This window comes from Athene cunicularia (genome assembly GCF_003259725.1).
Source record: "Athene cunicularia isolate RWA chromosome 21 unlocalized genomic scaffold, athCun1 chr21_part1, whole genome shotgun sequence".
In the NCBI taxonomy this organism is placed as follows: domain Eukaryota; kingdom Metazoa; phylum Chordata; class Aves; order Strigiformes; family Strigidae; genus Athene; species Athene cunicularia.
This window is the reverse complement of record NW_020799127.1, coordinates 7,494,560-7,507,796: the sequence shown is the minus strand read 5'-3', so window position 1 is coordinate 7,507,796 and position 13,237 is coordinate 7,494,560. Positions and strand designations below refer to the sequence as shown.

The 13,237-nt window shown below is 48.1% G+C and overlaps 1 protein-coding gene and 1 long non-coding RNA gene across 2 annotated transcripts; both read right to left on the bottom strand.

Annotated features, from left to right (window-relative positions):
* Positions 1-2,688: 2,688 nt before the first annotated feature.
* LOC113487874 lies at positions 2,689-5,943 on the bottom strand. The gene is made up of 3 exons (XR_003399862.1): positions 5,899-5,943; positions 3,788-4,047; positions 2,689-3,136 (listed from the first exon to the last, which is right to left on the bottom strand). It is a non-coding gene; the product is annotated as an uncharacterized LOC113487874 (long non-coding RNA).
* Positions 5,944-8,069: 2,126 nt separating this feature from the next.
* On the bottom strand, positions 8,070-10,223 carry LOC113487936 (transcription factor HES-5-like). Its single transcript, XM_026862898.1, has 3 exons — positions 9,686-10,223; positions 9,324-9,504; positions 8,070-9,195 (listed from the first exon to the last, which is right to left on the bottom strand). The coding sequence occupies exons 1-3, from the start codon at positions 9,746-9,748 to the stop codon at positions 8,954-8,956; spliced, it is 486 nt and encodes a 161-aa protein (XP_026718699.1). The 5' UTR covers positions 9,749-10,223; the 3' UTR covers positions 8,070-8,953.
* Positions 10,224-13,237: the final 3,014 nt, after the last annotated feature.

Sequence of the window (13,237 nt, the reverse complement as noted above, 5' to 3'; positions counted from 1 at the left end):
ATCTGCAGCTCGAGCCCAGGTTTTGTTCCCTGAGCAGGGTCGCTACCGCTAGAAACAAGCATACAGCCGCTTAGCTGTAGTGTCGCTGATTCGCCACCAGTCGGAATTAATGATGTTTGATCCCAGTGTGAACCCAGAAAGATTTTAGTAGGGTGACCTGTTGACATTTATCCTGCATTTGGCACATCTAAGCAGAAAGCAACGCTCCTGTGAATTCCTCGGTATCGCCCCGTGCCAAGGCCGAAGAACTGCTCAGAGATCATTTACCAGGTACAGCTGGATACTGCTTAGGGAATTAGGTTTAGAGCTGAAAATAATTCTGTTGGAAGTTGTTAGAGATGTCTAGAGACAGAAGTCATTTATTACCTAGAACACGTTGGATAAGGTCTCAGATGAACCACCACCTGAGATGGGTGAGACCTGGGGAGGGCGAGCTGTAACCGCGAACAGAGCTCTGCCGCGAACAGTGGAACCAGGGACCGGGTAACTCCGGCAGGGGGGATGCGACCACCGACCCAAACCCCCCCCCAGACTCATGTCTAGGGATTCCTAAGCTTTAGTGCGCAGAATCGGAAGTAGGAGGGCAGTATGATCAGGATTTCCAGGAATTCTTGTGTTTATGCATGAATACCTAATGAATATGTATGGCTGAATAATATATGAACTGTATGATCCTTGTGACTGGTGTGCGTTGTCGGTGAGAGCTCTCCCCCGTGCACCTGGCCGTCAATAATGACATGTCTGCTCATCTGCATCAAACTGGTGTCGATAAGTTTTTATCCCGGCTCCTCGGTGACACTAGGATAGGAGGATTGTTAGGATTTATAACCAACACAACGGTGACCTGAAACCGTGCTCTACAAAGGACCTATTTTTTCTGTCCTTTAGGTGAATTTAGCTGATTATAATATGAAAACCACGCCTCTACAGCCTAAGTTACCCACTTGTTCATGAAGCCCCTCACCGTTTGAGCACACCTATGTCAGTTAATAGGTAGATGCTGTGACTTTGAATGAAAAAGAGGACTAAAACTAGCCCTGAGATGGTACTGTGATAAAATACTAACTTATGTGCAGAGGTGTGCGCTTTTGTGTTTAGAATCAAATAAATACAGTGCGTGTTGGAGCTCGGGGTGCTGGCCACTTTGGATGCCCAGCACCCTTTTCTGCACAGAACTGTAATACAAATATCCCGACTCTGTGTTAATTGACTCTTTGCACTCTGGGTGAAGAGCCCTGCTTTTGGCACAACAAAAGGGAGAAGACAAAGCTCAAGTGAGTCAGGTGCTGTTTCATCCCAGGCCGGGTCCCCTGCCCCAACAAACCAGAGGTGGGAGAGGGAACGGCGAGCAGGGCAGGAGCCGACGGCTCCCCAGGACTCGCTCCTCTCCCAGCCAGTGAAAGTTGTGGCAGAGAGAGAGCCAGGCCTGGAAGTCAGTAAACACCTCAAAAATCTGACTTAGGGGCTGCGTTGGCATCTCTGTGCATGACAAAGCGTTCATGAGCGCACGCAAGGCCAACCCAGAAACATTCAACCGCTGCAAAAAGATACTGGGGATGCCCAACTGAGAAATTATGTAACTGAAAAACAAAACGCCCAAGTCTGCCACTACAGTTGGTTCAAGTTCCTTGTGCACCTCCCGTATGTTTTTTCAGCACTGGTGAGCTGGATTACTAAATCAGTTACGGTTTTTAGTCAGCTTCAACCTCCCAGCAGATGTTTGGATTACCAGAAGCGTAGGCAGTATTTAAAAACAGCTGTTGCTATGAATATTAAAAATGTTGTTGAAATGGGTCACTATTCCTCGAATACTACAGGGGAGCAATTTATTTAAATGCAGATTTTTTTTTTCCCACCTCTCTATTTTTGAAGTAAAAAAAAAAAAAAAAAGAAAAAAAAAAAAGGAAGGGAAAAAAAAGTGGTAACACTTCACTAGCTTCTGAAATGAGTGAGCAGCATTCCTGCAGCAGGACGCAGCACGGGAAGCATTGCAGAGAGATGAGCTTTTCGCCAAGGCCTTTGATGGGTTCAGAACTGCAGCAAATCTCTCACCGAGCAGGCAAGCAGACCTGTGAGAGGAGGGAGCGCTACATCTGCTCCTCTGCTCCAGCGACTAAAATCAGCTCAGCTAGAACGTGCCAGGGATTGTATTTTCAGCCCACAACTGTGCCTGCGCAGCAGAGGCAGCTAGCTTAAAACTCTGTTATTAGGGTTTCATAATTGTGCTGACACCTCAGGTTTTCAGGGCGAGCACAGCGGGAGCCCCCGAGTCAGTTTAACTGGCACCAGCCAGCAGCGCTGCTGGGAGAAGCGGTCCGTCTCCTGCCGGTCTCATTCCACCACACTACAAGTACACACAAAACAAATGGCAGTCGGGAAGCGGCTGAGGCTAGAATTAATTCTGACAAGCAAGTGGAAGGGTCAGCTAGAGCCTTAGTCCCAATCCCCCGTGCCCCGGCCTATTTCTCTGTGCAGCTGCAAAGCAGCGACGGCAGCTGCGGGAGCCGGGTGTCGGGGGTGGCAGTGCTTTCGGTGTCCTGCGTCAGCGGGCGGACGCTGCCTGGCGGCGGTGGCCCGTAGCGGGTCAGGCGCGGGGATGACCTTGGAGCTGCCGGGGGTGGCCGGCTCCTGCACACGCTGTGACCAACAGCCTGGGACACGGAGCACGAGCCTAGCGACGCTGTGGCCTCGTTATCAGCCCTCTCTCTGACTGGTGTGGCCGGTGCATGTCGTTTGCTCCGTTTTTCCTCTGATTTTCAGGTGATTGTGCTAAATTTGATGGCTATTTGGGACAGACAAGCCGGAAGAAAGTGAAAGCTCCTTCAGACATGAAAAATAGGGAAGTACAATTGTGAAATACGAACGTCAAGCTTCCCCTTTTCACAATAAGAGTTTGGGGGGTTCTCAATTTGGTGGCTGGGGGACGGAGTTACTTACTTTTCTCCGCTGGAGAGTGCTCGCACATAGTCTGTTGACATGAACAGATTTTACCGTAGAGCACCTGCCTCGGTTTCCTACACATCACCACTTCTTTCCCACTGCTTCAGGTTTCACTCGACACGGCAGATCACGCTTCTCCGACAAAGGACAGCTGCTGCTCATGTGACAGTGAGGTTGGAGCTTGCCTCGCCTTGCCCTGGGATGGGTTTGACAAGCCAAAATTCATCGGTGTTATCACATTTGCGACAGGATTTTCACCGTTAGAAACATCTCAGGCTGTGACCAGCGTTCAGTGCTATTATAGCACTAACTTTTTAGGCAAGAAATCAGGAGCGCTCTCTACCGCTGTGATCTAACAGCGGCTGGGGAGACCAACAGGCTGGCCTACTTAAAGGCTGGGTGGGAAGTACGTCTTTAGCTCAGCACTATTCCTGTAATCAGGTCATTCCTGACTCGTCTCCCTAACTGCAGACCAAGTTGGTTTGGTTTGTTGGTTTGTTTTTTTTTCCCCATGTTCCCATCACCACTTCAGAATATCAAAACCCTGAGCCTGGTGTAGATTCATGCCAGCTCCCATCGGGCTCCCACCACCACTGATTGGTTGTGCCTGGCCCTTCACAAGCAAAAGGACTTTCCTGGGTGTTAACGCACGGAAACGGTGCTCTAGACCCCTGAAGGACAGGAGCTATTGTCTTCAACCGATTTAATACTGATTCACATGATGGACGGAATAATAAGTCCCAAGAGAAGCCTTTTAGAACTACGAGGAGTTGGTTCTCCCCCTCCATCACAGCCCTGTCCCTTCCTTCACACATGCCCACAGCAGCACCTTTAGTCCAGGCTTTACCTTTGCAGGTGCTGTGCGTACAGCTAATATCCAGAGGTATCCCGGAGCGTTTGTGCCTTTGATCTCTTCTCAGGAGGTTAAAAACCACCAGTGTAATCCCTTAGTTTTGTTGTCATTGGTAGAAGGCGTAGGGAGTTTAGGTAGCAGCAATCATCTCATGTTTTCAGGAGTTTTTTTAACCGCTTATAATTTCATCAGTCTGTTTTGCTTTTTTTGGACTGAAATACAACAGCTGTGCTCTCTAAGTGAAAACGTCTCTCCTGGGGGAAGAAAAAAAAAATAAAAATCAGTAGACTTAACGCAGCCTGTTTGAGAATGAAAAGAGATACATTTCCTATTGTGATCAAATACGCTTGTGAGCAGTGGAACTTAGAAGGAGAAGTTTCCTGTAGCTTTATGTCTCACACTCAAAATATTTTCTGCCTGATAGGGTAGAAGCTCTGATCAAAGCTTGTCTTGTGGTGCAGAGAACTCGTACCGTTTCTCTCATTTCTGAATCCTTCCGTATACAGCCATAAAGGTGAGTTCCTGGTGCTGTCTTTCCCGTAAGGAACTGGCAAATTTGAGTCTCCCTCTCTACCTCGTTGCCCATTTTCCCTGAGCTCGTGTCAACATAATAATATTCCTGAGACCTCCAACTGTCTCTTAGGTTTGGTTGAAGTTGCCTGTCAGTCTCACTGGTTTTTTTGCTCCTGTTTTGCTTGCAGCGCCAGCACAGCACTGCGCATTCCAGTTTCCCCAAGCAGGGAATGTGGGACCGAGACAAACAGATATCTCTATTGGACACACCAGAGACGAATGAGGTCCACAGCAGCCTGGAGTGACCAGGCAATCAGTTCCACCTTGGTTATGGTTTTCCTGCTCTTGTGTTTTTCCAGTGAGCATCCGAATCACCAACTCTTGCAAGTTGCTACTGCAGGTCTCTACCTCCTCCTTGCCCCAGGATGACTGCACAGCGGGGTTTCACAAGCCAACTTAATTTATGCTGATGTCTTAATTCCTACTGGCCAACGCTCATGCTGTTTCCTCATAGAGTTGGACAAAATATTGAGCAATTTTTATTGAGCAATTACACGCTGTGCAGTTCACATGATACTGTAGTCAGTAGATCCTGTGACAGGAGTATTTGGTTTATGAGATAAGACAACAGCAATCCTGTAACTAGAGATTCCAGTGTCAGGTTTGGGAAGACCCACAGAGGAGTCCTTGCCTGGGCACTGCGAGGTGTGGAAGGCAGAGCCCCAGTCACGCTTGGAATCTGAGTCGTCACTGTCAGGAGAGAAGGCAGAGGGCGAAAAAGCAACCCTAGATCTTGGGCAGAGGATAAGAGGGGATTAGTTCAAGGCTAAGTAACAGGACGTCTGTTTATGAACATCTGTTTAACGCATTGCCTATTGTTCTGGCTTGGTCACAGAGCCGACAGGGGCCAGAGCCACCGTTCCATCTGCGCCTGTCCGAACCTTCTGGATGGTCCCAGTCCAAAGCTGGGATTCCAGATCAGGAATCCTGAATCTGCCTCAATTCAATCTCCATCTAACGCTGGATTATGTAGTTTAATCCTGGTTGCTCTGGGACAGCACCTACAGAACATTTCCGGGGTGCTCTGCACCCGAAGACGGTGTCAGATTTCTGTAACTCAGATATCTCACGGGACACAGGTTGGCGACTTTGATTTGCGTGGGGTTTTTTCTGGCTGGAGAATGGAAATCGGTTCTATCACCATCACATTGTTACACGCTCAGATTTCCATCCAGATGTCTCATGCCTGGGGCTGAAGACTTTAACTGCTTTAAAGAAAGAGCAACACTCTTGTGCATCTGGACTCTGATGCAAGGAGGTTGCACGCAGCTTGTCTGTATTTTGAGAGTACAGACCAGTACATGAGACCGTACATTCATCTTTTAAACCAGGATCCACCAGCTACAAAGGTGCTGTGGGAAACGTAGTTTTATCCTTCCTCAAGTTACCCTGTTCATCTGCCCACATACAAACAATTACGATGTCATACAGAGAAACTGGGAGGTGGAAAAGATTTTAGAAAGTCTCCAGCACTAACTGACATCTGAGATGTGGCCACTGAAATGAAGCAAACAAAATCACATGAAGCATACCCTTGAAAAAGCCTAGAATTCTGCTTGAACTGACTCCTTCATTCATCCAAAGTGAGAGTTCTTACAGTAACTGTGACCTCTGGTGGCTAAAATAAAAATTTAAAAAGGTAAAGATCATTTCTAAAATTTGCAAGGGCTTTAGCTTCATAAAACTGTATTCATACTGCGATGTTAAAAAATTGTGTATGTCTAAAGAATGTTTTGCAGTAAGGACTTTTTAGTGTTCTAAATGCTCCGACGATTGTTTTGCATCACTACAGAAGTTTATCCAGCAAGTTCTCTGTATCGCAAGCCAATTCGTTCACTGGGTAACAGAAACAACACCAGATCATTATTACTGTGACTCTTTACGTTCTAGTAACATCTCAAATCCCCAAATGAAATTGAAGCATCGCTTTACGAAGTTACTGCCAAGAGCCCCAGAGTAAAGGAGTGTCCAGGGATTCTCTCACTTAATGCTATCTCCTACGACAGACCCCAAATTCCCTGTTGCAATAACAAGCACGTATACAGATATATGACAAAGCAGTGACAAACCACGGCAGAACAAATCGCTCCTTGTCCTAACAACAGACAAATGAAAACCTGTGTAAGCAAGCAAGATGTGATTTCTAGCCAAAACATCCCGTAACTGCATATGTAAATGGCAGAACTATCCCATTTCTTATCTCAAAAGATAACGTTTTTCATCAAGCCCAAACTTAGTTTATTACCGTCGTTGGTTTATTGTCATGGGAAGGGAATTTGTGCTGAGCCTGGTCAGGGGGCAGACGAAGGATGTTTCCTGTTGTGGTCGAGGACAGATATTACCTTTTTTTAAATCCCATACTGCTGTTTCATAAGTGCCTGTGTTCCACATGAAAGACTTTGCACATGAAAGCCTGTTTAAGACATGCAACCAAGAGGAGGATCTTGGCTATTCCTGCTGACTAATATCCTGAAGTTTCTGAATAAATCATGCTTGCAATAACAAGAGAGACTTTCTTTTTAATGTTATGAGCATATACTTCAGCAATTCAGTAATTGCTGGAGGAAAGAAGGCTCTCCACAAATCCTTTTTCTACTCTACAACTCCTTTTTGCTGAGGGGAGAGATCAGCTCCCCTCTCATGAGCCAAGGTCCTGGCTTTTGGGAGGGCCTAAACCAGCATGAAGTGTGATCGACTTACTATGTTACTAGCCAAAGAAGCAAGCTAGTGGCAAAATAGGCTGAGGGCAGGTAAAGCCTCAGCTGGAGAGTTCCTTCTTCACTACAAACTTCCTGTGTGATCTCAGGCCAAGGATACATAGAGAGCACTGTTCGTTGCTCTGCCTCTGCGTCTGTTCCTTCTGTACTGACACCCAACGCAGTTTTAAGCAAGCTGCCTTTGGTAGAGCAAAACCACCTTGCGCAAAGCCGGGCACAAACCAGCTGCCTCAAGCCTATTTCCAGCCGTCCTTGCACAGAGGGCAGATGGGTCGCGGGCGGTGCCGGGGCCTAGAGCTGCACTGCCAGAGGTGTCGGAGGGATGTGAGGGATGTACCTTCCTGCTGGCTCAGGCCCAGCTCCCTCAGACTCCGCTGAGGGATGCTCCAGGAGGCCTCTGTCAGGTGGGTACAACAGCAACAGAGGGTCTTACCCGAGGGCGTGCGTCCCTGCCAGGGCAGCACTCGCTTGGCGCGGACCCCGCGGCTCCGTGCTGCGGTACAGCTCCTCCCCGAGGTGCTGCGGGAGGGTTTGTTTGCCCCTCTGTGCTCTCAGGGAAGAAATTGTGGGAAGGTATTAGAGGGTAGACAGCACTGCGGTGATTGAGTCTGTTTCCTCTCATATGAGGTGAAAAAAAAATAACGTGAAAGGACTCAAATTCCCGGTGGTGCCTGCGGGGAGAGGAGATGGCCAGGTTCGAGGCTCTGCTGCTCAGGTGAGAAGGTTTAGTGTGGGAGGGAGGGGCAGTGACTGAGCGAATGCTCAGCAGGATTCAGCTGGGAGAATCTGTGTGACAGGAGCACTTCTTGGGGTTAAGGGTGTGAGGTGCTCAAGTGATGGGGGTCATGAGACTATAGAGAGCAGAATATGAGCTCCTTTCACTTTACGAAAAATCCCACTTCTTCAGAAAACTAACATATTAGTCTTTTTTTTCCGGGCCACAGGTGGCTGCATATCCCTCAGAGGGAGAGAACCCAGACAGAAGCTGCACACAAATGCATTTTATTGCTCTCTACAAACACAGAGACGCATACACAGTATGCATGTAAGCCACAGGGCTGTCCCAGCAGTGGGAGAAACACTATCCACCATGAATTAAAGCACTCGATACAGACAAAAATCATTATTATAATGAAAATGCTAGAAGAAGCATAGCTTACACCCAAAATGTAGAACATTGACCAATCAAGCCTTTTACCTACTACCTTTTCTTTAACATAAAGCAGTAACATACTCTTTTTCTAAATTGAAAAAAGCAGCAAAATAGTAGAAATATTCCACATAGTTTCCTAGCTTCTGTTCATCCATCACACTTCACATCACTAGGACTATGAAAGGGTCACTGGGGAAGAAGCCAAAACAAAACCCATCTTTGGTGCTGTACAAATTACAAGCAAAGAGCGGGAAATGGATTTCAATCAAGTGTGTGTGAACTAAAGGGTAGTAAATTTATCCTCCGGAGTGACTGAGCGAACAAGCGTCGCTAGTCAAGCCAGAGCAAAGCTGATGGCTCTTACAAGCAATATGAGAGAAATCTCTCCTACGGCAATTCTTGTCCGTCACAACTGTAACATTTACAAAAACACCCTCCTTCATTTTGAAGACATCGGCCCCCCTGACTGGGCAGCACGCTGTGTACTGTTCTCCGCGGTGGCTACACAGCTCCGATACCACTCAACGGAATGCCTGAACTTTTGCCAAAGGATCCCATGAAAGTCAAAAGCATGCCATTCTTTTCACACATAAATAAAATACACGGGGAAATAAAATTCCCTACAGCAGAGAGGATAAGAGCTGGACTAGCAGATGCAGTCAGATCCTTCCCCTGGACTGTAAGAGGCAAAGGTCCGTGAAGTAAGGACTCCCCTGACTACCAGGGCCTCCAGAGGGTACTGCTGTCTTTCGGAGATGCTTGCTTCAGGGTGCTGGGGGGCCCAGGGGAAAAGGGGACCTCCGTAGCAGCTGACTGGCTCTTCTGGAAGTGGCTTAAGAGTTTGGTCTGTGTTTCAGTTCGGACTTTATGAAGAGAGAGGAAATGGAAAGCTTCTTGTAAACACCTAGAATAGCCCTCTCTGAAGTCAAACTGAGAGCTTTTATGGAAGGATCCTGCAGCTAGAGATGGGAAGAAAACAGGGAGGGGGAAGAAAGAATAGTTTAGAGCAATTGTTCACGGCTAGAGAGTCATAAAACTGTCACAGATTTGCAGTAAGCTAGAGACTGGAACAAAATTCAGTACTCACTCTTCATCTGCAGCTGGCTCTGCTGCTTCAGGTAGCTGACGGTCATCTCCAGGATGTCGGCTTTCTCCAGCTTGGAGTTGGGCTGGTGTCTCTGAAACTCCTTCTCCAGCAGCAGTTTCAGCTGCTCGATGCTGCTGTTAATCCGGTCACGCCGCATTTTCTCCACCACCGGCTTCCTCAGCTGCAAAAAGCAAAGGAAAAGAGACCTATTGTTAGAAGGATCTTCCCCCTGACACTTCACAGGACTGTTTGTTGCCCATCACTGTTCCCAAACAATGCAGACCAGTTTCTCAGCTGGCGTAAACCGCTGTGAGAGCAGCTGAGAGTGCGGCTGGAAGCTGCCTTGCGGGGCCTGGACTTACTTTGTTTTTCTCCTTTGGCGTCAGCAGGTTGTCGGGCTCCATGAAAACGGTGCTGGGAGCCATCTGTCCTGAGAAAGGAGGGACGGCCTCAGAGTGGACGTCCAGGAGAAGGGTGTTGCTGGAAGCTGCCTCTGCCCCGTATTTATAGGGTACAACCTCCCCGAGAGTCTGTGGGTCTCCGGCTCGGTGGAGTTTCCCACAGTCCCCAGCCAATCACGGAGACGGGCGGCACAATAGGAGAAGCATCTATTCTTGCATGCTCCGCTGCCAGTGAATAGCCCGGGGATAATGACCTTCTCCCAGATGGGCAGGTGGGGACTGTGCGGTCCCTGAAAGCCTGGGATCAGAGTTCCATGTCCGAAGCTGGGAAAGAGCTGCCCTTGGATGGGAAAAGGCTGCTGACTAATGCCGCCCATCAATAGCACTCCAGGCGCAGGCCTGGGCTCACATGTGCGGAGGAAGGAGGAGGTCAGCTGCCCATGGCGGGAAAGAAACTGCTGCAGGAGGCTCCTGGCGGGGCTGCGGGCACGCACCGGGCACGCACCGGGCACACGCTCGCCCAAGCGGCTCCTGGCTCGCCCAGACGAAGAGCAGAATCGCCTCAAATCCACTCGCCGCCTCCTCTCGGGAAGCCAGAGCCAGTTGGTCTCCCTCAGGCGACTGTGACTCCCGTTTTGCCCAGGTGAAACAGAAGGCAGCTTTTCTGCAAATAAATACGTTTTAATTGTAAGTACACACAGTTACTGAAACCATTTTCTGTTTTGATCTTCGTCCTCTTCCCTTGGTATCTTACACACCTCTTCAGAACACGCGCAAGCCATGCCACAAGCAGTTTATATTTCAGTTTTCCAACACCTGCAAGCTAAATCCACGAGGAGAGGGATCTCGGAGTGGTTTGGGATCAGTTCAGTCTCACGTGCTCACACGCATTTTACTCTAGCTATTTTCATTTAATCTATGCACAAAGGAAAACCGAATGCAGGAAAAATAAATTTCATAGCACATAAACTTATAGACAATCAAATTCCTGACTCCTCATTATTCTCCACTGGGCCAGTTTCTATACTGATGCACAGTCTGTGCTCAATAGGTGCCTGCAGCTGGGAGAATTGAGGGTCTTGCTATTTGTATACTGTAAGGACACAGCCAGAGATTCACGTTGGAAAACTTGAACCAGATCCACCTGCACTTATCCAGGGTCCTGCCCGTGTGAGTACTTGTTTTTATGAGCTCTAACCTCACACAAACAGCTAAACGGCAGCAGAGCGTTTCTGCATCCTCTGGACATGCCCCCTGGCCTGTGTGGAGCAAGGCTGGCAGCAACGTTGCCCTGTTTTACTACACGAAGGGTGAAGCGAGCAGGCAGCAGCATTAACCACACATCTGGAACCACGGTTCTGCTCCCAGATCTGCTCCCATGGCCTAATCAGTTCAACACTCTTCTCTGTAAGAGTCAGTACAGGAATAATAATAATCAGATAAATTACTGACAATATTAGGGCTTATGTGTGGGGATCTCTTGCTGTTGTAAGTAAATACCGTTTGCGTTTACATTCATTTACCTATGTGTTCATGTATACATTAGTATGTGGTCATGCGTGTCTTTTAATGTGGGTGCACAGACACACAGACACGTTGCTCTCTCACTCTGCAGCTCATCACTTGTAAGACCAGGTAAGGCTTAACTGACCTCTTCCAGGATCTGCCTCTCCCTCCCCATTGTACTGCTCCTGAATAGGCTCCCTTCTTTTCGCACAGAGCAGCAGCTGTTGAGCTCGGAGTCTTTTATGTCAAGTTGTGGGAAAGCTTTTGTGACACCATTTCACATGTTCTCCTCAAAGCGTGTGGATTATCTCTGAGCCCATGTAATGCCACCTCTGAAACCAATCTTTTCGCTCTGTGCATCCCTCTTGGGGAAGATTCTCTGAAACAGAAACTCCTGAGCAGTAACTCACTTCTTGAGCTCGTTAATCGGGCACATGAAGAAGAAATGTGCCAGTCCCGTGATCGGCAGGGTCCACTAGCAGTACTGCTAGAGACAGTTTCTCTTTTCCAGATTAACGCCCTAATAAGCAGCTCTAAGAACGGCAATCATTTCCCCTTCCAGTACAAGTCACATAAATAGGCACTCTAGTTTTAGTCCAACAAAGCTGTTTAAAGTGTCGGATCTCTTCCCTGCAATTACCCACAGCAGACAACAAGAAACTAAGCCTCCTTCTCAGGAAACTGGGTGTTATTGCATTCCTGCATCACAGGATTTCTATTCTGGGGGAGGACAAATTAGCTTTCCATGCTAAAACTGCAGCAGAGCAGATGTGGGACTTGAGCGACCTGGTCTGCCTTTGGCTTTCTTCTGCCACATTCACGGGCCCTGGCTGGGTCAGGGATTTGCCCAGTGGCTCCGAGATGTGAGGGGGAGAGGTGCGAGCCCGCCGTGGCTGCTGCTGCCTGCAGCCCCTCGGCCGACCCAGCTCAGGCTGGATGCATGGCTGCCCACCTCTGCCACTGCTGATTCCACCTGGCATCGCTACAGCAGGATCTGACACGTGAACCTCTTATTTCCCCACTCAGTAGCCAGGGAATTACAAAGGGAACTCCGTGGGAACAGGCACGCTAGCCTGAACCACCTTACTCTCCTTGGTCTTGGTACAAATCTTGCTTCATTCACTATTATAACATTTAGCTCAAGTTAAAAGAGAACAAAAACCTCTATCTCCTTTCTTGCTCCCAGAAAATAACTTCCATATACCTTCTTGGCAGAATGAATTGTATGGGATAAAAACGCCAACTTTTTTTTTTTTGTTTTCTTCCCAGGATCCCAAGCATCAAGTCCTGTTCCATGTCTGTTTACTATGTGTGCTTGAGACGTGATGGACCTTTATTTTCTCCTGCTGTTTAGTAATTACATGGTCAGGCACTGTCGCTGCAACCCAAGCCTTCCTTCCTCAAACTCTGCCACTGACTCGATGGAGCCGGAGCCTGAGAGCAGGTGAAGGCACACCATGCTCAGTGACTCGTGCCCTGTGGATGTGGCTAGCCCCTTGATGCCTGTGCCCCCCGTTTAGCACCTACGAGCTGATTTCAGAGCAATGTGAGCTCAGATCCCTTACAAAAAAAACCCACAGTCCAGCAAAGGCAGCATCAGCTTTCCTAGGAGGGATTCCAGAACAGCTCTGGTGCCCCACATTAGGCCAGTCCAAAGCCAAATGAAAAAGAGTAGCAGAGAGTTGTGCCAACACTTTGCCTGATCGCACCGCGGTAATGGTTGTGCACTTGACACAATCAAGGGGTCAGTGCTCAAAATTTCTTTTCCATTAGGATCCAAACTGACCCAAAGCCTGCTACTGAGCAGGCTGAATCCTAAATAATCTTCTGTAGCCTTGAGAAATTCACTTAACTATGGAGGTTGGAGGCCCCGCATATTTAGGATGTGTGTGATAACAAAAATTACAACATTCAATGTATTACTAGTGGAATGTAGCAAAATCTCCACCAGATGGCAAATCCACTGAGGTTCCTACTTCCTCACCCTATGTCACACATGGATTTTAA